Below are 24074 nucleotides of genomic sequence, written 5' to 3' on the forward strand. Positions count from 1 at the left end.
AAAATTCACTTTTATAAATGGGAAAATTGTTTTTCTAATTGTCATCTTTTTTTTATTCTAATTCTCATGTTTTTCTAATTGTCATCATTTTTTTTTTATTGACACAATATGGTAATCAGGTACCTTTTCTGGAGAAAGATGAAGTGGTGATGGAGATATTCAATATCTCTTTCTTGGTGGAGGATCATGCAGCAGTTGGACATAGGAAGAGGTCAGAGTGTCTCAGACCACATTAGGCCCTAAGCTAGGTTTCACTGAGGAAAATGCAAGAGACTCACCAAAGAGCTCCCCTGGGCATGAGAGAGCCCTACCAGGACCTATTCATCTTTGTTGAAAGTCAGGAGCTTCCAAAGAAAATAATAAATCAGCAACAACGTGTCAGATTTTTTAATCTGGCACAATGGTTAACCTTTGATAATCAGTTAATTGTGATTATCAACCTACATGCATTCAAAAGCATGATAGTGAGGAACTGAAAAACGGTACAGAAGTGAAAAGTAGGCCAAAGATTGTTCAAAAGACCACTCTATTTGATATTCCAAAATGGTTATGGCCAGAAAGCTCCAAGAAAACTGTAGAAGGCCCTGTCACAAGCGAACTTTATCGCGAACAGCAAGATAGCTTAGTGTGATTTAAGCCAATAGAAAGCTTAGAGTCTGTCCTCAGTGATGCCTCTTGTTTAAGTGCTTTACAGTCACAACCACCTCACGTCTTGTATTCTGAGACTGCTAAAGATGTTTCTCATAAAAGTTCAGCCTATGTCCTAGTTGCAAGTACCCAATTTGATAGGATTGACTCCCAAATTCTTGGCAGAATCATACTTTTAAGGGGAAATTTGGTCAATGGGTATCAGTTTGTTTAAGTGCAGTAAACTTAAAGAATTTGATTGAAACACCCAATGATTTGTAATTCATAAGCAAAGAAATGCTAATAAGATTAGGGATATTTACAAGAATCTATCCTTAATTTTTAATTATATATGATACAAAGATGAGTCATCCTGAAGGGCAGTGAATATTTCCTTTTAATATGCAAACTTTTTGTATTTTTACCTAATTTAATTTTGATTTTTGTTAGTTAGAAGACAGTCCTGGTAAGTGGTCTTTCCTACAGGATGGAGTTTTGGAGCCGCATGAGTTTTAGAGATATTGAATTATGTATAATTATGTATACAAAATAGCAGTACTACTATGCAGCAGATCTCTACACGTTTGAGCTTGTTCTCTACTTCTGAGGTTCTTACTCTCTTTTCTTTTGAGGTATGCTATAAAATGAAAGTAAACTGAACTGAACTAAATTGCACCAAATTTCCTACAAGAAGAAAAAATGAATATGATTTTGAAATTACCTTTCAAGTTTAATAGGTTATGGCTAGGTCGCCTTATAAAAGCTTAAGAATTTGTTTCAAGCTTTTCAATTTTTTCGAATGCATGAAATAAATACAGAAAAACAACTGTGGTAAAATTGAACTAAAATTTCAGACATCTCTTGAAGAAGTTCTTCCTAATCCATCCTTGACAAATATCAGAGTCAGAATAGAAGAAGATGCGGCTGAAAAAATCGAAGTTACTTATCCTCCAAGGTTCAACACTGTGGAACCTGGTGAAAGAAAAAAAAATATTGGAAGAAGTTTGCTGTTCAGAAATTGATCATGAAGAAACGGTAGGAATCAGCAATATCTTTGGTCTTCTTTCTTGCATTATTGACTGTTCCAAGGCAGCAAAAAAATAAAAAAAACTGGCACTTATATTTAAGTTGGATTCCGTCACTGTCGAATTATACACTGTAATACAAGCGCTAGACATAGGGTGATCAATCAAAGAATATGGAACTACGCTTATTAGTCAGTCAAAGGAATTTATTTATCAGAAAGTGTCAAGAATGGAAGGAGTAGAATCTGAAGCCAAAAGTTTACAGCAAACTGGAGTTATAAAAGTCGAGCACAATCCTGGGCTCGAGGAAAAAAACTTTTAACCTCAGAAAAGCATAAGTTTATCAAATTGGGACCATTTCAGCCAAAAATCAATTTTTCAATAAATGAGGAAATCCAATACCAGAGTTCCAAACACCAGTTGTGGTTTGTTAGAAAGTGGTACAATGAGTACCCGCACCTAGGGCATAGTAATAAGAAATATTTAGTCTGCTGCTTTGCCTGTTTTTTGTTTCCAACTGGACCCGGACGCAAATACAGAAACAAAGATTCTTCATTTATAACAGGAACTAGAAACTAGCACACAATGTGAAGTAAGGGTGCCAAGGCTGAAATGCTTGTCACTCACTTCCAATTAAATGGCTGCAAAGTCTCTGCAGGGGATCTTATTTGTTTTACAGAGAATGATAAATCATTGCCAAGCTTACTTAACAAGGAGAAAATAATGAAACATATAAAGTCAGAAAAAGAAAGGGAAAAAGGGTGTCACATTGTCCAAATGTTGCTAGATGTTACCACCACTCTAGGTAAACAAGGGCTGGCATTTCGTGGGAAGAATCATGACGACGAAAATCACGTTGAGCTAGCCAATCTTCTTTCGAGACACAATGTCGAAAAGGGTAATTGAATAAAAAAAAAGAAAAAATAACAGCTGAATGTCACCAGCTATCTGTCAGGTAGTAGCCAAAATAAACAGACAAGGATTGTGTGTAGTTTATAGAGCATTCAATTTTAACGAAATAAATAAGAGTTCCAAATAGAGACAGGTCTTTTTATTAGACAGTGAAACAAAAAATATAAAACAAAGGCTCTAAATATTTCAATGACACAGTCGGTCATCACCATCAGTAGAGTTGCTAACATATACAAACTAAAACAAACTATATTTATACTAAACTGAATAATCACTTCAGGGTCAAAGCAAGCTACTGGTCCATTGACTTAAAAAGTTCACTAACTGTTCATGAATTTTGTAATACTATGTTGAATAAAGGTGGTACAATTCTCTTCAAAATTTTAGGTCAAATCAAGTTACCAGACCATTGACTTAAAAAGTTCACTAACTGTTCCTGAATTCTGTAATAATGCAACGAATATTCTTCTAATTTAAAATGAGATAATGCTGAACTTACAGGTGCTAAATTTATCATCTTGTTCTTCTAATAGCAAATGAAATGTTGCTAATTCTAAAGTTGGTATGTCATCCCCATGTATACGATGTTGATATTTACCAGCATTTACTTTTGCAAAAACGATTCCAGTGACATTGGCTAAAGGTGAACGAATATTTAGCAAGAGGAAAATCGTCAAAAACAGATTGAAGCAGTGGCGGATCCAGTGGGGGGGGGGTGCTCCCCCCTAACGTTGTCTAAAGTAGTTAATTTACCAAATTAACGTAAGTTTAAGTTAATTAAACTTGCTTCCAATGCAAGTTTATCGGATAAACCTATTTTGCCCCCCCCCCCGCCTAAAAAAATCCTGGATCCACCCCTGGATTGAAGTCAACTGTGGGAAACAATCGTCTTGACCATCTCTTACTCATGATGTCAGAAAAGACCAACTGAAAAAGATTGACCTCAACTTGTCAAAAAATTAGAAAGTTAAAAAGTTGTTCAGCCTTAAAGTTTAGCTTCATTTTCTTTGTCTTGATTTTACTTTTATACCTGAGGTTTTCTGTACTATATATAACAATTTTTCGTTACTAATAAGCATTATTTTAACACATAAAAAAAGAAAAAAAAATCGGTTGTCGTCGGCGCCTACCCGAATTCGTCTGCACATTTGGAGGCCCCCTCCCAAAAGGTAAAGGGCTAATGACGCCCCTGGTTGATACTTTGAAAAATTAAGAGAATGTAACTGTGATATGGTAAACCATGACAAAACACTACTGAAATATTCCAACTCTTGCATTTCAACGAAAGAAATTCAAAATGAACTTCGAAAAATCAAGAGAATGTAACTAAATTGTAACTAATTGGATAAAAAAAAAGAAGAAAAAATAACAGCTGAATGTCACCAGCTATCTGTCAGGTAGTAGCCAAAATAAACAGACAAGGATTGTTTGTAGTTTATAGAGCATTCAATTTTAACGAAATAAATAAGAGTTCCAAATAGAGACAGGTCTTTTTATTAGACAGTGAAACAAAAAATATAAAACAAAGGCTCTAAATATTTCAATGACACAGTCGGTCATCACCATCAGTAGAGTTGCTAACATATACAAACTAAAACAAACTATATTTATACTAAACTGAATAATCACTTCAGGGTCAAAGCAAGCTACTGGTCCATTGACTTAAAAAGTTCACTAACTGTTCATGAATTTTGTAATACTATGTTGAATAAAGGTGGTACAATTTTCTTCAAAATTTTAGGTCAAATCAAGTTACCAGACCATTGACTTAAAAAGTTCACTAACTGTTCCTGAATTCTGTAATAATGCAACGAATATTCTTCTAATTTAAAATGAGATAATGCTGAACTTACAGGTGCTAAATTTATCATCTTGTTCTTCTAATAGCAAAGGAAATGTTGCTGATTCTAAAGTTGGTATGTCATCCCCATGTATACGATGTTGATATTTACCAGCATTTACTTTTGCAAAAACGATTCCAGTGACATTGGCTAAAGGTGAACGAATATTTAGCAAGAGGAAAATCGTCAAACCCCGATTGAAGCAGTGGCGGATCCAGTGGGGGGGGGGTGCTCCCCCCTAACGTAGTCTAAAGTAGTTAATTTACCTAATTAACGTAAGTTTGCGTTAATTAAACTTGCTTCCAATGCAAGTTTATCGGATAAACCTATTTTGCCCCCCCCCCCCGCCTAAAAAAAATCCTGGATCCACCCCTGGATTGAAGTCAACTGTGGGAAACAATCGTCTTGACCATCTCTTACTCATGATGTCAGAAAAGACCAACTGAAAAAGATTGACCTCAACTTGTCAAAAATTAGAAAGTTAAAAAGTTGTTCAGCCTTAAAGTTTAGCTTCATTTTCTTTGTCTTGATTTTACTTTTATACCTGAGGTTTTCTGTACTATATATAACAATTTTCCGTTACTAATAAGCATTATTTTAACACATAAAAACAAAACAACAAAAAATTGGTTGTTGTCTGCGCCTACCCGAATTCGTCTGCACATTTGGAGGCCCCCTCCCAAAAGGTAAAGGGCTAGTGACGCCCCTGGTTGATACTTTGAAAAATTAAGAGAATGTAACTGTGATATGGTAAACCATGACAAAACACTACTGAAATATTCCATCTCTTGCATTTCAACGAAAGAAATTCAAAATGAACTTTGAAAAATCAAGAGAATGTAACTAAATTGTAACTAATTGGATAAAAAAAAGAAGAAAAAATAACAGCTGAATGTCACCAGCTATCTGTCAGGTAGTAGCCAAAATAAACAGACAAGGATTGTGTGTAGTTTATAGAGCATTCAATTTTAACGAAATAAATAAGAGTTCCAAATAGAGACAGGTCTTTTTATTAGACAGTGAAACAAAAAATATAAAACAAAGGCTCTAAATATTTCAATGACACAGTCGGTCATCACCATCAGTAGAGTTGCTAACATATACAAACTAAAACAAACTATATTTATACTAAACTGAATAATCACTTCAGGATCAAAGCAAGCTACTGGTCCATTGACTTAAAAAGTTCACTAACTGTTCATGAATTTTGTAATACTATGTTGAATAAAGGTGGTACAATTTTCTTCAAAATTTTAGGTCAAATCAAGTTACCAGACCATTGACTTAAAAAGTTCACTAACTGTTCCTGAATTCTGTAATAATGCAACGAATATTCTTCTAATTTAAAATGAGATAATGCTGAACTTACAGGTGCTAAGTTTATCATCTTGTTCTTCTAATAGCAAAGGAAATGTTGCTGATTCTAAAGTTGGTATGTCATCCCCATGTATACGATGTTGATATTTACCAGCATTTACTTTTGCAAAAACGATTCCAGTGACATTGGCTAAAGGTGAACGAATATTTAGCAAGAGGAAAATCGTCAAACACAGATTGAAGCAGTGGCGGATCCAGTGGGGGGGGTGCTCCCCCCTAACGTCGTCTCAAGTAGTTAATTTACCTAATTAACGTAAGTTTGCGTTAATTAAACTTGCTTCCAATGCAAGTTTATCGGATCAACCTATTTTGCGCCCCCCCCCCGCCTAAAAAAATCCTGGATCCACCCCTGGATTGAAGTCAACTGTGGGAAACAATCGTCTTGACCATCTCTTACTCATGATGTCAGAAAAGACCAACTGAAAAAGATTGACCTCAACTTGTCAAAAATTAGAAAGTTAATAAGTTGTTCAGCCTTAAAGTTTAGCTTCATTTTCTTTGTCTTGATTTTACTTTTATACCTGAGGTTTTCTGTACTATATATAACAATTTTTCGTTACTAATAAGCATTATTTTAACACATAAAAACAAAACAACAAAAAATCGGTTGTCGTCGGCGCCTACCCGAATTCGTCTGCACATTTGGAGGCCCCCTCCCAAAAGGTAAAGGGCTAATGACGCCCCTGGTTGATATAGGTACCATTCTTTAAAATACCTTCACATGGTACCATCAAGGCTTTTTATCCACTTCTGGGTGACTCATTTACCTAACTCAACTACCATCCAAGATCAATAGTTAAAGAAAGCCATCGATAAAGCCCATAGACTGGGGTCTTCCCTCTTCATGTGCAGTGTAGATATTTCGGCTGCCTTCGACTCGGTTGTGCAGTCCCAGGTACTTCTAAAATTACTTGAATATGGGGTTAGTGCACATGTTGTAGCACTTCTGTCGTATTGGTATTCGAGGAGTTTTGTGAAAGTTAAACTGGCCGGGGTCTTCTGAGTAGATCGATCAGACTCTTCCGATGTCTTCGACAAGGATCTGTTTTAAGCCCTATCCTGTTTAACACCCTGACATCTGGAATAACAAAAAATATTGCTGGAGGGTTTAGCATCAATCTCTGCGACCTTAGCCTGCTTTCGTACACGGATGACCTGCTAATGCTAAGTTGCAATCTTGTTTCTGCAAGAGAATATTGACAGCCTGATTACTGGATAGGAAAGTATTGGTTTACGAGTTAACGCACTTATGACTGAGTTTCCGGAATTTACTTCTTCGGCAAGAAAGCAACTATGCAGTGAAAATACATATGTAAAGGTGGGACGAACGAAAATTTTTCCGGCAAACTCTATGAAGTATCTGGGAATAACGTACGGTCAAGATATAAGAAGTTCACGTTTATTGATAATACATAAAATATCCAAAAGTATTCGATCAAGTTATGGCAAACTTGTCTCTTTGAAGTTTAGCCTGAACAGGAAGATTCTTGCAAAGCTTTATGCAGTAGTTGCTCTCCCTCACCTGCTCTATGTATCGCCATTGTGGGATTGGTTTACCCAAACTGATAGACTAAAACCCCGGTCAATCTATTGCAAGTATCTAAAGTTTTTACCTAGATATCCGCTCCGTGAAAGAAACACATTCATCCTGCATTCTCAAAATATGGTTGACCCGACTGACATTATGCCATCCTCCGAAAGAAACGCCGAAAAAAGGGCAATGGAAACTTTGTGCGAATTTTTGCCCCTACACCTTATCTGCAAGTGCGAATGAAGAAGTTGTTGTTTGAGTTTATTCTTTGGTGTTGAAGTGTTTTTGTTTTTATTTTATCCTTTTCCTTCCTCTGCTTTCCTTTTTTTTTGTATGAGCGGGCACAAATAAATTATTATTATTATTAGTATAGAAGCCCTTAACCTAGAATTTAGCCATGGTTCTTTTCAATATAATAGTTGCCACTCTTACAATATACCAAACCCTTTCTGGAGGTCCTTTAAAAAATAATAGAACTTTGGAGAGCACCTTAGGGTACTCCATTGTGAATAGGGAGGGGACTTGAATAATGATTCTTTTGTTTAACTACTTGTGATCTATTTGATAAGAAAGAGGCAACCAATTTCACCTGGAAAAAGCCAATATTGAATTCAATGATCAGTTTCTGAACTAATTCACTTTGATTAATAAAGTCAATGCTTTTTAGAGATCAATGGAAATTAAATTGAGCCAGGTATTAGGCTTTTCGAGAATTTTGCCAATGGAGTTGATAAGGTAAACAAAATAATGGGAAGTAGAAGTGGATTCGAAGTTTCTTTGTTGTCTCTGCTCTGTAAGAGGAAGGTTTTTTCCTTCATCTAGTCAGCAGCAAAACTTTCATATAGTTTTGAGAATATTGGAGTGAGGGAGATGGAAAACTGAGGCTATGAAACCCTGTTTCCATATTTGTGGATATTGTCTGGGCTTGGTAACCCTTCTGAGAGAGAGAGAGACAAGAGATTAGAAAGGATAGTTCTAAAACACTACTAAGGGGAAATGGGTAGACACTTGCTTTTTTTTTTTTTAACTTTCTAATTATCCTTTCAATCTCCAATTGGAAAATACACACAGGAAAATAAAGGGGTAATGGTAACACCTAGTAATTGATAAGATTATACCTGAAGACTTTAGACAATGGAAGGAAAGAATCTATTGAAGTTATTGGTAGTAACTTCAGGTGGTTCAGGTAGGCTCAAATTAAGCTGGTCAGGTCTCCTGGTACACAGATTTTTAACCTCAGAATACCAATTTTTCGGACTCTGAATCTTTTTTGGGATGTAAGTTAAAGATGAAAAAAAAATTCTGATAAAAGATGGCATCAGGATATATGTTCCCCAATGAGAGGGAGAGGGGCTGGGGTATAGTTGTTGGAGTAGTGGAAATCATATTCAGTAAGAGCATGAAGTGGACTTGAAGTTGAGTTTTTTGAAAAAAAAACTGCTGAATCATGAAAATGAAGAATTCACCAAGCTGTCTCATTAAAGTTAGATTGCATCTGATTGGCTTTGTTTTAACTTAGAATGCTATTCTAAAGCCTCTAGAAACACACTTTTATTATGAAACTTCTAGCAGTTGTTATTATTTTCATCATGAACCATCCCAAACCTAATTACAGTATTGATGTTGCACTACTAACTAAGGTAAAACAACTCCCCACTAGTATAAGTTCTTCTGCTCCTAACAGACCATTACTCGTAAATTCCACTGTTTCAAGCTTTGAAATAGAAAGAAAGTCTCCAGAAGTCATTTGAGCTACATTCCAACATCCAGTTTCACCCATATTTTTCGACGGATGGTTGCCAGAAATACAGGAAACTAGTTGGTGGGATCCAAAGACAGACTGGAACCAGTAAATCTGATCTTGTTACTAGAGATTCACATATAGTTTCTATAAGTGATTGTGGCACACTACTAGTGAATACAGACTGGCACCACTTTTTCATGCCTCTCAGTTGCCTATTAGTGCTGGTAATAGTGTTTCTTCTTCTAATACTGACTTTCTTTTGCTTCTATCTCAATTGTTTCCTCTGCATTAACTTGTTTGCGTAGAGTTTACCTCCTGGTGTTTCATAGTGCTATAGCTGAAAACATAGACATATTGTCAGTTCCTGCTTACTCTTGACCTACTACCCCTTGTTTGGCTACTTTGTAAAAAATTAAGTTCTTTAGTTCCATAGTCGATATCCTTCCAAGGAAACTTCCTGAACTTTACATTTATCTTATTAAGGGAAAAGTAATGTTGCTGCAATTACAGAGGTTGCACAAAAAATACCTTGACAGTTTTATCACCAGATGTAATTGAAATCACTACTTGCCAACTCTTTTGAACCCGAATTTCCTACTGTGCTGTAGATAACTGTGCTTATATTTAAAAGAAATATTAAAGGTTTGTGTCACTCATCTTAACTCTTGACTATTGAGTGGATTGGGCTGTTTGGATAAAAATGAATAACCTAAGTTCATCAATAGTTTTGGGTGTTTATATAGAAGTCCCAGTACTCCCAGTGTTTTAGACTCTGAATCTTCTTTGGCTGCTATGCTATCTACGGTGACGTCTGATTTTGCAAATTTTGATCTTGCCCTCTTGAGTGACTCGAATCTTCCCAAAATTCATTGGATTGGTGAGTTTGGCTTTTTTATTAGAGACTCTTAGTGACAGGACCCTTCAGGGTAGTGGTAATGGATCTGCCCTTTGGCAATAACAATAGAAGTTTGAATCAGAGAAAGAACAAATGCTTTGAAATAGGAATTTTCTTTCAGGCACCAATTCATTTGCAATGATCAGTTCTCTTAGATTTTAAAGCCAATGAAGTAAAAGTAATGAAAACACAACACAGCTTAAATTCTTTTGATAATTTGACTGATAATTGTGTTTTCTATTTGCTGTTCCTCAGTGATGCCAAGGATAAATGCCTCATGGACTATTTTTGTGACAGATGTCAGCTTTTTAAAAGCAAAGTTTAAGAGATACCAAGGCAAACCTATATTAATGCCCTATTTTACCAAACATATATGTTAACTTCATTAGTTTATTTACCTTGGTTTGAAGAAAATCTTTTTGTAAGGTTTATTGTCAATTTTTTTTAAACCTTTAAAACATACAAAAAGTAATTCCGAAAAACGAAGTTTTTGTGATGATAGTAAAGAGCAAAGTAGAAACTTAAAACAAATAAGAATTATGGTACTGTTTGCCATCAGTGCAGTATATTTTTGAAATTTTGTTTCCAAAAATTGGATCGTAATATTTCCCTATATTTGTAGAATTCTGGAAAACAAGTGCTTACTTAAAACTAATCTTTCTTGGCTTGTTTTTGGAGAGTTAAAATCGTGTCATAAAAGTTATTGCATTCATGATCATTGACCAATAAAGACTATTGAGAGCTCTGTGAAATAGTCTACTTTTTTATTATCTGCAGGACACTTAAGGATTTTCAAAAATAAACCATAAAACAGTAATTTTTGTTTGTTTTAGTTTCAACTTTGCTCTTTACTTTCATTAGAAAAACTCTGTTTTTTCAATTGATTCAAAATTTAAACTAACAGAAAGTACCACAAACAAGAATTGGGCTAATGCCCCAAACCTTCTAGAAACCAGAGCATCGTTTACTCTTTACTAAAAAACTTTAAATTTATTTAAATACTTTTATTTTAAGTGTTAATAAGCCAAAATTATGTTGATATAAGAAATTAACCTCTGAATATTTCAGGAGAGACCCAGCTTCCTAGGATGCTGAACTATCTGTGTGCATGAGAAATGAGTCATGTGTAGTTTGAAATTCTTTATTGTACTTGATTATGCTGAATTACATTTGGTGAAAAAATTGAATATTGATGAATAGAAAGTCATCAGAATTCGGAAGCTCTTTTATCTCAAATTATGGATCATAGGAAGATAAATCGTATTTTTCCTCTTTTCTGATAGTATTTGTAGCTCAAAAATAATTTGTTGCAACAAGTTTTGTCAATGTTGTTGTTATTAAGTAGGCCTATGTATTTTATTTGTGATATATCAGACACATATGTAAGAATTTATCTAGGTGAGTCAAAGGCCTCCTCAAATTTGCATTGCTGGTCAATTGTTCAATTTTTATGTCTAATATGATTATTTAGAGCAACAGTAAGTTTGCAGTTTTGTAAAAAAAAAATTCAACTCAGAGAGGTAATTTCTAATATTTATTTGGGTTAGTCTTTGTTTGTGTTTTCTGGTAGTTGTTGCATGTGTATATGCCACAATTTTCAGACTTTCTAGAAGGATCATTTAAACCAATCTAATAGAATGGAATCATCATTATCCCCCAGTGTACAGGTACGAATTACTAGATTGTGGTTATTGTCTTGCATTACATCTGTACAATAATCTTGTTTTGTTTGTATAATGTGTTTTACTTCTTTAGTGTTCATTACACTGTAATGAACACTAAACTGTTCATTACAGTCATTGTTGTGGTCATTTTTTTTGTCTTTATTGCACAAATGAAACAAAATATCAATAAAGTGAATTTAATGATCCAGTATTTGCAACATAGCGAGAAGGAACTGGTACAAGGAGTTGACTGATGATGTTATGTTAAAAAAGATAGAAATGTATTTTACCATATTAGAATGAAAATGGGGGTTATTCTTATGGCTTAGAAACGGCAGTATTAATTGTTATTTTTTCGCTGCAACTAAGTAATGTGCCATATGAAACTGAACGACGAAAACTGCTAATGAAGTGCCCCCAGTAGGGGGCACTTAATAAAGAACGTGTTCAGTAAAAATATAGCATTGGCCACCATGTGTACATGGAGCAGTGATGAAGTTAGTTCCCAGACAACCAAATGTTGCTTGTAAACAAAAAAACAAAACATTTTTATCTTGATTACACCTCAATTTGGATTTAAAGCAGGCACGTACGCAGGAATTTGTTTCGGGGGGGGGGCAAATCCTTCAAACCCTTTATTCTTTGATAAAAATCAGAAAATTATGGGAAAATGAAAAAAATCGGGAGATTTCGGGGGGGGGCCGGGCCCGGCGGCCCCCCCCTGCGTATGTCCCTGATTTAAAGGAGCTGAGATAAGTCTTCTAATAACTGGCTATCTCAAAATTTTGATCGGGTGACTACACAAAAAAAGCAATGTTGTCTGTCGATTCTGATAGATTGGATAAGTAATAATAATAAAAAGAAATAATGATAAGATAAATGGCAATGTTAAACTTCGCTTAAGTGTACACAATAAAGATAACTAACGTATATCGAACACAAAAGTATTAAAAATAATTTTGATATTGCCTTTTCCTGCTCATTCTGACTCTCTATGCTCTTTTTTGCAATAACTTTTTATGGCTCGTTAGTTACTCTCCTCGCATTGGTTTATTGCTTCATAGTGACCTCGCAATGACGTCTCTTTTTTTCTCAAGGAAACTACCCTTGTACTTGCAATTTATTCTGCAGGAACATATGCTCAAGGGCTCAAGCGACAGAAAACCTGCTCCTAAACAATGATTGCTGGACCTACTTCAAAAACAACTGCCAGTTAGGATATTCTTTTAAGTATAATCGATGATCAATTTTTGCAGAAATCGACAAACTTTTCACTTTGTGTATTGATATTTCAGGTTTCTGGGCTCACGCACTTACTGTACACGATTATCAAGATCTGATTGACAGAGGATGGAGAAGAAGTGGTCAATATTGTTACAAACCAGTTATGGATGTCACTTGCTGCCCTCAATACACCATCAGGTAAAGAATGATCTGACATTCTTTTATAATCATCCATCCTTATATTTAATGGTATGCAAAATCAGTGAATAATAGTTTGTGAACAAAGGTTTTATTTTTTCTTGGTTAATTTTTTTTCAATAGCTTGAATAAATCGTCTATCTGCTATCATCAAAACTGGTTTAAAAATTAAAAGCATCGTTTTGATTGTCCATGCTCAATCTAGCAGTAGATAAATATTAATAAATACCAAGATTGATGTGGCTATGGCTGTCGTATGAGATCAGGGGCCTACTGCAATATTTTCTTCTTATTTTCTTGGAAATTCACATTACCAGTCTAGGCTCAATTGCTTTAAAATGAATTAGTTTGAGAATTCTTGATGACTTTTTTCCCACTGAATATTACATTGAGAATCAAAAGCGATATGCTCTTAAGAGGTGAGAGGGAAAATAGGCTGCAGTATACACCTTCTTGCAGCAGGACCAGATATTCTTCACCTTACCTTGCATCTGAAATCCAAACGTTACTTTGGAATCTGTTTAACTGTAAGCTTTCCAGATTCACGATGTGTAATACACAGCCGCAAAAAAAAATTACAAGAGGGCTTAATGAGCAATACATGCATATTTTGCTTCCCATACACAGAGCAATTTCTGTGACTTGTTGCTATTGTTTGGGTTTGGACTGAACTGGTTAAAGAAAAAAGTTCATCCTGCATCAAGAGACAGAGCTGATTTCGATCCAGAATCATTGACAACAGTATCAAGAAAACCAAAAGAGAAGATAAAGCAACTTAAACAGCACCTACGTGACAGACATGATCCCTAAAAAGGATCATAGTAAATGAGTATCTTCATAGCATTGTGCCAGGGCCGTATCAAGAAAACCAAAAGAGAAGATAAAGCAACTTAAACAGCACCTACGTGACAGACATGATCCCTAAAAAGGATCATAGTAAATGAGTATCTTCATAGCATTGTGCCAGGGCCGTATCAAGAAAACCAAAAGAGAAGATAAAGCAACTTAAACAGCACCTACGTGACAGACATGATCCCTAAAAAGGATCATAGTAAATGAGTATCTTCATAGCATTGTGCCAGGGCCGTATCAAGAAAACCAAAAGAGAAGATAAAGCAACTTAAACAGCACCTACGTGACAGACATGATCCCTAAAAAGGATCATAGTAAATGAGTATCTTCATAGCATTGTGCCAGGAGTCACACAAAGGCCCTAAAGAACTGCCAGACAGCCAGACGAGCTGTGCTAAAGCAAACTTAGCTTATCAGGGAAATGTACTTCTTCATTTTATTTGGATTAGTGTGGAGGGGCTTTCGCGTTATCTTACCATCAAAATTGAATTCCAAGATAAAACAGACTGTTTAGTGAACGGGCATTTCCTTAATTCCCAGGCAAACACTGCGAAAGAGATTCCTACAGAGCTGTTGACCAATATTTCAACCACTTCAGAAAATACCTGAGAAATATATTTAGTGCTTGTCTATAGAACCATATAAATATTCAAGGGATAGTTTGGCGTGATTTTGTAAACTTTAATTTGGCTATTTTTACTATGTAACTTTTACTATGTAAAAACATAATAACAGACGTGATAAAACAGTATTAAGTAGCCTCTAAGTAGAAAAGTCCTTAAGTAGCCTCAAGGTCTAAAAAAGCCAAGTAATCTCAGTTTTCAGTAAAGCGTTAGTTTTACAAAATTCTACAAATATAGGGAAATATCAAAAGTCAGTCCATTTGAATCAGTGCTGCAGATATGCTTCATACAAACTGCGAAGTAATGATTTCTGTTTATTTTAAGCATCAGCTTCGCTATTTATTTCCACCAGAAAATTCTTGTTTTAAAAATTAGTTCTTGTTAGTTCTTAGGTTTCAAAAATTGACACAAAATGCCGTACAAAAGTATCTTTGTCTAAATTAGGTGAAGAGACATTAAATATATTTTTTTTGCTTTGCACCTTTTTTGATTTTTCCTTGAAAAAATCTGTAATTTCGTCACATAAAGAGTTCAAGGGGTATATTAACCTTGGTATCCTTGAGTAGTTACGCAGAAAAAAAGTTCAAATATGTATGAAATATTGTCTTGTATGAAATATATATACTACTACTGCTAACAACAACTCACCGCAGCACCAACTCGCCTGAGGCCAACACAGCTACGCACGCTCCTCCATCCCAATCTATTCAAAGCCTCCCTTTGTACACCCTCCTAGGAAGTTTCTATTTCCTTTAAATCTTTCTTTATGACGTCCTCCCACCCCAGACGAGGACGACCTGCTTTCGGTTTAGCTCTAGACGGTTGGCCGAAAAGGACTATCTTCGGCAATCTGTTGTCTTTCATCCGCGGAAGGTTCCCTAGCCATCTCAAACTTTCTTTCATTATAGCCCTAGAAAGTGGGATTGAACCACATTTTTCGTGCAACTTTCTGCTCGTTATACGGTCAGTCAGTTGGGTACCCAAAGCAACCCCCAGGCAATGTCTCTGGAAAACATCTAACAAACCTTCATCCGCTTTTCGGAACGACCATGGTTCAGAGCCATATTTGACCACTGTCATCACTGTATCTTCTAATATTCTAATCTTGGGTTTGCAGACTTATCTTCCTATTCTTCCAAGCTTTTTCTAACCGTGAAAAAACACCCTGAGCCTTGACTATTCTACTTTTAATATCTTCACTGCTCCCACTGTCTTTGCTAATAATACTACCAAGGTAAGTAAAACTGCCCACCTTTATCATTCTTTACCTTACCCAACGTCACCTTCTCATCTTCACTTATTCCTAGCCTTAGTGACTTCAAACCTATTCTAGCACCCTGAACTCGCAAAACTTCTAAAAGTTCGTTCATTTTTCTCACACTTTCATCTAGGATACTTGAATCACCAGCATAATATAAGTCCAGGAGAGTTTTTCCTCCGCATTTCCGTGGTTCCCCATTGCCTTTCCCGTGCTCCTTAAGACAAAGTCTATCGAAATGATCCATATAAGATAGGATATTTATTTCAAAAAGATCACTATCACAAGCCCACAAAGGGCCGAATTCGGACTTCGGAGTCGACAATATAAATGGTTGCACTAAAACTGGCAAAAATGCAAAAAACAACAACGAAATAAAAAATCATAATGAACAATCATTTAAAAGTCAATAATTAAAACTGTAAAAAGTCAATTAAAAAGGTAAAAACTGGTCAAACTAAACTTACACAAATACAAATCAGAAAAAGAATTAAAGGGGCATAAAAAAGAGGGGGGAATAAGCGAATAAACACAATAAAAGAACGAGGCATAAATACATATGAATTAAAAGGGACACTAAAAAAGTGTCAATAATTCAACTGCACTAAGTCAATAAAAGAGTTAAAAAGATAAAAACTGGTCAAGAAAGAAGGGGGGGGACAAAAATAAATAAGTAACCCCCCTGAAAAAGAGAACGAAATATAAAATATATAAAAATTACAGGGGGAACTAAAAAAAAGAGAGGGGGGACAAGCAAATGAGTGCTAGAACCCGGGCAGCACCAACAGCTAATAAAAAAAAGAGATAGAAAAAAAGAGAAACTAGTGGGATATTTTATTCATTTTTTCTGTAATGAAGGGGACAAAAATTCTTTCGTATCTGGAAGTAACGCAACGAATGGGGGATAGAATAGGGATGGGCTCAGAAACAGCTCGCGGCGGCCGTAATCTGAATGGGAAGTGATGCTTGGGAAAATACTTGCCGTCCGAGGGTTTGTTATTACATTTTTTTTTATTTTTTTTTTTTGCAAAACGGAGGCACAACGAAACCCTCCTTCGCTCAAGGGTTTCCAAACTAGCTTTAAGGGGGATAGAACACAACTCTGCATAACTCCCGTTTTAATACAAAACCAGCTGCTAACCTCATTTCTACCTTAACTGCAGCAGTGTTATTCTCGTACATAGCAATAATGACTTTAATGTATTTGTCAGGTATACCATAGAAGGATAAGACCTTTGCTAAAGCTCTTCTATCAACAGAATCGAAGGCTTGCTCATAATCTTCAAAACTGAGGACCAAAGCCGTTTAACAACTCAGGCACTTCTCAATTATTAACCTAAGAGTGAAAATCTAGTCGACACATCCTCTACCTTTTCTAAAATCCCCCTGTTCTTCTCTTAAAACTTTGTCTACAGCATCTCTCAGTCTAAAGTGTATAATATTGCTCAGTAATTTTCTAACTACTGGGACCAGTCTAATGCCTCAATAATTACCATACTCACTCAAATCACCTTTCTTATTCAGTGGTTGAATTTAGGGTTTCCTAACATCGTTAAGTACTTCCCTTTTTCAAAAATCATATTCATTATCTTCAGTAGCTTATTTCTAACCTTAGAGCCATCATATTTAAGAAACTCATTTACCACACTATCAGCACCTAAAGGCTTACTATTTTTTAATCCTTTTAGTACTGTCGCTAATTCTTCCTCGCAAAACAAATCTTCCTTCGTATCCAAAGTGTCACAAACTTTTTTAATATTTTCCAGTAACTATATAAGGATTTAGCACATTCTCAAAATGTTCTGCCCATCTCTCTTTAACTCTTTCCTTATCACTAATTGTGGCCCTGTTCCCATCTTTGGGACAAGTCCGGATTGACTACTCCCTCTGAATTTATTAAATTGTCGGTACAATATTTTACTATTATGTTGTCTAGCTGCATCTTTCAGATCCTCGGCAATTTTATCCATGACCTCCACTTCACACTTTCTTTACATTCCTTTTGTTTTTTCATATGATCTATCACTCAGATAATTCTTATACAAGCTCCTTCTCCTCTCTATTAAACATAAAGCCTTTTCTCTAATATTCCTAGCTGTAGTCCTAACTTTCTTCCCTAAGACACCATCAGCAACTTCACAAATTGTTTTTTTTAAATTATTCCAACCACCTTCCAGATTGTCAAATTTTAAACTCTCAAGTTATGTATTTAACTGTTCCTGGAAAGTTTCTCTCAAATTCTCATCCTTTGGAGTCTACCAAAATCATAACTTCCCGGGTGGTAGTAGTTACCCTTCCAAAATTTCAGCTTTAAATTAACCCTATACACTACTAGATGGAGATCTTTACTTTTAACATCAATAACAGCACTCCTATATACCCTAGTATCTTGTATTGATCCTGCCAGTCTTCAGTTTACTATAATATAATTGATATGGTTTGCTGTCTTACCATCACGTGAATGTCATGTTAACTTTTGGGTCATTTTATGACGAACCACGGTATTTGTTATAACTAGACTGTTATGCGTACAAAATTGCAAAAGTTTTTAGCCATTACTGTTTTCTCTTCCTACTCCAAATTTACCTAGGCTAGGATACCATCTATCCCTATTTCTACCGACCTGAGCCTTCAAATCCCCAAATATAAATACCATATTTCTACCTGGGACCATGTCTATTCGTTCTTGTAGCTGTAAGTAAAATTCATTGAGTCACTAGTATCTCCGTCAGTCGGTTCTATAGGGGCATATACTACTATAACTGATACCCTAAACTTTTTAGTCATAAAACGAGCAATTAGTATTCTATTATCAATACCTTCCCAGCCTAAACAAGACTTACCAGCTTACTTATTCATCATGAGCCCTACTCCCTGTCTATATACCCCATCCTTCCTGCTTGAGTTAAGAAATTCTATATCATCTATTTTCATTATTCGTACACCTGGGATATTAGTTTCTGAAGATCCTAATAAGTCCAGTTCGAATCATCTGAATTCGTCAGTCAAAATATCGATACGATAGTCATTTTTTAACGTCGTAACATTCCAAGTTCCAATTATCTTGTTCTTTAAATCATTGAATTTTTTTAGGCCTCAGGAAAAGCAATGATGCCGGATACCAGTGCAGGGAGAGATTTTAAAAAACTGAAGCATATTAACAAATTTTTGGATATGTAGTCAATATAATTAAAAAGATTTTTTGTTATTATCGTATTTTTTCTGACACGATGCTATAAAGAATTTTGGACTTCTCAAAAGAAAGTGTACGTTCGTTGTTTTTGTTTCTTGGACTTCAACATTTGATATAACATATTTTTAAAATTACTGGAGCTATCACTCCATCATTTAAATTTTAAACATTATTTTGCACCTGTCAATTAATAAAAGTCAACTGTTTATTATGTTTTTTTTTTGTAATTTTATAATACAGGGAATACACAGAAAACCAATTTATGACGATATTTTAGCTAGTGAGGTAACAGAGTCATTCAAATAAGACATCTTATCTCAGAAAAGCGTATTTTCAAAACAAAACTATATTATTTCGTCTTGTATTTAAAGATGCAGTTTTGTATAAAATTGTTTTTGTTGTAACATTATCTTTGTTATTAAAAAAAAATCGCTAAATATGGTGATGTCCTTTCAAAAGAGCCCACTCCTGACAAGAACCAGTATTTCGGTACAGTCACCCCTGAGAAAAAAAAACAGAAGAAAGTGCTTCAGTGCTTCCTATACAATGTCCTATTTGGTCATAATGATTTTTTTTTGGCAAAATACTTATGCTATCAGGACTAGCATAAATAACTGTTATAAATTCTGAAACACTTTAATTCGCGATTTTTGCTCACCTATGTCAAAACCCCATTTAAGCTTTCGGTTATTTGGGTCGTAGGTCGCTCTTTACTAGGTTGCTGCTTCAGCTGTAACTATGATTTGGTTTTGAAGGGACACGGTCCAGATGCATAAAATGTATTTTAAATGCATTTTATGCATGAAACTGCATAAAATGTGTTTTTTTTTTAATGAAACTATTCTGTTTTGGATATATATATTATGTTTAAGAGGTAATTACTTGGCAAAAAAAAAAAAAAAAAAAAAAAAAAAAAAAAAAAAAAACTGTAGTCCTAATCCAGCAATTGAGACAAATGTGCACTTGAACGAGGCTCTCACCTTACACATCCATCCAACTACCTAGGACCAAACAGTATACCCAAACCATCAACCAAATAGAAAAGTCCAAATCCATGCAAAGTTGTCATCAATAAATGTAAGTCGATGTAAAATTACCAGCAAAAGCACCTTAAATCTAGCAAAATATTTCCAAGTAAAACCTTCCATTTAGGGCTCATCAGAAGAATACCACTGGCCTTAACGAGTTTCGAGGCTTTACATTCTTTACCCAGCACGGTGGCGCCTCTACCATAAGATCTATATGGTAACCCTATGTCAGGTCAAACCTGTGAAATACCTGCAAACTAGTCAAGCTAATAAAAATTACATACAAAAAGTGTTTCAATGCTTCCACAATCAAATCCCAGAGGTCACTGAGAGACCATTCCGGAACAAACGAAGACACTTCCAGATGTATCTTTTATTGGTATCTGGAACCAATTACCAATTTAAAGATCCTCAAGCTTGTTTGAAACCCCTAGAAACTCAACCTGCGAGATATTATATTAAAATATCATTCAGTATTTCTTTATAATTTTTTGTATATTTACTTCAGAGTTCATGATACATGAAACTAAATTTTTTGAATTGCCAACTAATTTTTTTGGCAGAAAAACCTCTTAAGATAAGTTTTTCGCTCAGCTTTTTACATCTAATTTTAAAATCTGCGTAATTACTGCATATTTTTGCATACCTAAATAATTGGGAATAATAAGCCGAATAAGTAATATTTGAATGTATATTACTTTCAAGATATGGAAAATTAATTACTTCAAAATTAAAATCATCCGTTTTATTATATAATTTAAAAACTAATTTATTATTATTTGAAATATTAATGTTTAAATCTAAGAAATGGTCGGAGTGTCCCATCCCATAGCTAGGCTCAAGAATTAACTCTTGTGGATAAATATTTTTTGAAATCTCAATAAACTCTGCACAATTTATTACCAAGAGATCGTCCAGATATCTTTTATTATTTGAAAGGTTATATTTTACGCTGCTTGGGCTATTTTTATTTATCATATATTCATATTCTAATTGACTTAAAAACAGGTCTGCTATGAATGGACTTGCATTCCCACCAATAGGAATACCTACAGTTTGTTTATATAAATTCCCACTAAATCTTATAAATGTATTAAATAGAACAAATTCCAATAAATCGCATATCATATCCAAGCTATAACATCTTGAATTAATAGTGCTTCTAAAGAAATTCGTCCATCGGGCTTTTTTATTAAAAGTATCAATTTTCAAAAATCCGATATTAGACAAAAGAAAAGATTTCTTTATCACCGCTTTAAATTTTTCGAATACTAAATTTAGTGACAAATTTTTATACAAAGTATTAAAATCAAATTAATCGACTCTTTTAGCTGAAACATTCACCAAAGAATCTATCACTTCTAACGAGTTATTAACACTCCAATATGGGTTAAAGTTAGAAAATTTTTTAATTCCAGAGCAATATGCTTTAAATTTATTTTTAATTTCTCATAAACTTAAAGATAGATCAGTAGCCGCAATTCTGGTTGGACACCTTGCTGCCCCAGCAATAAAACGTGGTTTTGGTGGATTTTTGTGAAATTTTATCGTCCAATATAAGAAAGGAAACTGTTTTTCATTATCATTTATTTTGATATTGAAATTTTTCAAACTTCTTTCTTCTATATTTTCAATTAAACTATTCTCCTCCATATGGGCCTTTTCGTATGTATTTGTTGTTTGTAACTCTCTTGATAAAATATCACAATAGAGTTTCTGACAAATTATGGCAAAATTATTGCTAGCTTTATCAACTGGTACAATTATAAATTCATTCTGTAAATTAGCAATTGCTCGTTTCATATTGGCATTATAAAATAATGATTTTTTCAAAGAATCTTTAGGATTAATTCTATACATGTTATTTCTTACACTAGTCAAAATCAAATTTATCCAATTCTGAAATCTATCTTTAGTAATTTTCTCCTTCTTGCACCAATTATCAATAAATAAATTTAAATCATTCTTTAATCCCCTAAGAATATCTGCTGGCCTCATGTGGTAAGAAAGACGGAATTTAGCCCCCATTTTCATTATCTTTTGAAGATCACGATGCTTTATAATGGACATAGACATAGACATAGACATAGGTTTATTAAGATCGAACAGCGTAGCCATGGCTAATTTATGTCGTCTTTACAACAATATGAGAAGAAAAAAAAAAATACAAAGAACACTATAAAAACACTAACACGTGAATTCAAATAACACTAAGTCTTGTTGTATGCTTCAACGAAAAAGGGGACAAACGTGTTTTTGTAGCGGCTGGTCCTGCAGACAGGGGGTTGTAGCTTCGACTGGGATCTGGTTCTTTGGTTAACAGGAGCATCAGGTGGGAGGATCAGTCTGTGATGGGGCGAAGATAGCAGTGACTTGCCGAGGGACATGATCAGTGATAATCGTCTGTCGCTGAGAGATTCAAGGTTCAGTTCTTGCAAGAGTTTGTTGTAGTCGTCACTTCTGTTACCAACGATTATGTTAACAGCTCGTTTCTGCAAAGATTCAAGGTCATAGCAAAGGTAGTGGATGCTCTGGACAAAAGGTCCCCAGACAGCGACGGCATATTCGAGTAGAGGTCTCACATACGTAATATAGGCATTTTTTAGGCTTTGAGTGTCGCAGCCAAACCTGCGCATCAGGACTAGGGTCTGAAGTGATGCATTGCCAGCCTTAATAACCTTCTCCACGTGTTCGGTGAATGTGCAGTCCATCGATAATGTGACTCCGAGGATTTTTGCAGATTGAACAATAGGGAAAGGGACTTGCGGGAATTCCAGATCACGTTTTAAGGGGCAAAACCTGAGGATCGTTGATTTATCTGCATTCAGTGTCAACTTGTAACGTTCACAGTCCTCAGAGAAGGATGCCAGAAGGGTCTCGCTGAACTGACGTTCGATTACACCTTCTCTCACGAGGTATTTGAGGACAAATGATAAATCGTCGACGAATTTGAGTCGCTCTTCGAAATTCTGAAGGAGGAAGTTGATGAGGGAGATAAATATGAAACCAGCAAGTCTTGTACCCTGAGGGGCTCCACAGGTAAGTTTAGACCAGTATGAGATCAAGTCACCTTCAAACAATGGAAATACACACTGCGTTCTGTCCTGAAGGAAGCTCATCACTAATGCAAGAGACCGCTTCTGTGCGCCCATTGCTCGCATATTTTTTGCTGCCGTAAGATGACAAATCAGGTCAAATGCCTTCCTGAAATCGGCGAGAGCTAGGTCAATGAAGGTACTGCCCTTGTCAAGCCACTTAAAGATAATGTCAACTAGGCGCACGAGGTATATCAAGGTATTGCAACCTTTTAGGCCGCCATACTGGTAACGGTCTATGTTTTCCCGCGTTTGCTTGAGCAATTCACGCAGGATGAATGACTCGGTGACTTTTGCAAAGGTAGATGTGATTAATATCGGTCGTAACTCGTTGCAAGATTTGGGTGTTTTAGTCTTCGGTATAACACGCACAAATGCGCGTTTCCAGCACGACGGGAAAGTTGACTGGGCGAAACATTCGCTGATGATGTGTCCAAGTGGCTTGGCAAGGAAAAGAGAGAACTCTCGTATTAACCTTATAGGTAGCTCTTCAGGAAAAGAGCTACTGGATGGACACAACTTGTTCAGCTCATTGAAAACTTGATACTCAACTATTTCGATTTCACCTTCGTCAGGGCATATTGACAGTAGATTCTCTATTTCAGTGTTAGTTGGGGCAGGAAAGGATGTACAAATGTCAGTAAAGTAATTGTTGACGTCATTTGCACTCACGAGTGACCCATCATCGTTCAGAATACGGATACTGGATGATACTGTTTTTCCAGCAATCTGCCTCACTAGACGGTGCCATTTACGGGGATCCTTTTTTATTTCAGTGTCCAAAAGGGATTTTCCGAAGGACTTTCTTGCCTCGCGACAAAGGCTAACGATTTTGTTTCTTAATAATCGTAACGACGTTGCGTCACCACTTGACTGCCTTACAGTGGTTTTTTTGCGAATCAGCTGTTTTATTTTTGGAGTGATCCAGGGCTTGTCAGATTCGCTCACGACAAATTGCTTCTCCGGGAAAACTTCTAAGTATTTCTC

The 24074-nt window shown here is 35.4% G+C and overlaps 1 protein-coding gene across 1 annotated transcript in view; it reads left to right on the forward strand.

Moving 5' to 3' along the window:
* Ate1 (arginyltransferase 1) overlaps positions 1 to 24074 on the forward strand; it is a 49526-nt gene that overhangs the window by 10339 nt on the left and 15113 nt on the right. The window contains exon 2 of the mRNA XM_089087020.1: positions 12912 to 13038. Coding sequence (XP_088943146.1) covers positions 12912 to 13038 — 127 coding nt within the window. The remainder of the gene's footprint in view (positions 1 to 12911; positions 13039 to 24074) is intronic.

This window comes from Artemia sp. Qi Xiang Cuo, chromosome 1 (genome assembly GCF_049724085.1).
Source record: "Artemia sp. Qi Xiang Cuo chromosome 1, ASM4972408v1, whole genome shotgun sequence".
NCBI classification, from domain to species: domain Eukaryota; kingdom Metazoa; phylum Arthropoda; class Branchiopoda; order Anostraca; family Artemiidae; genus Artemia; species Artemia sp. Qi Xiang Cuo.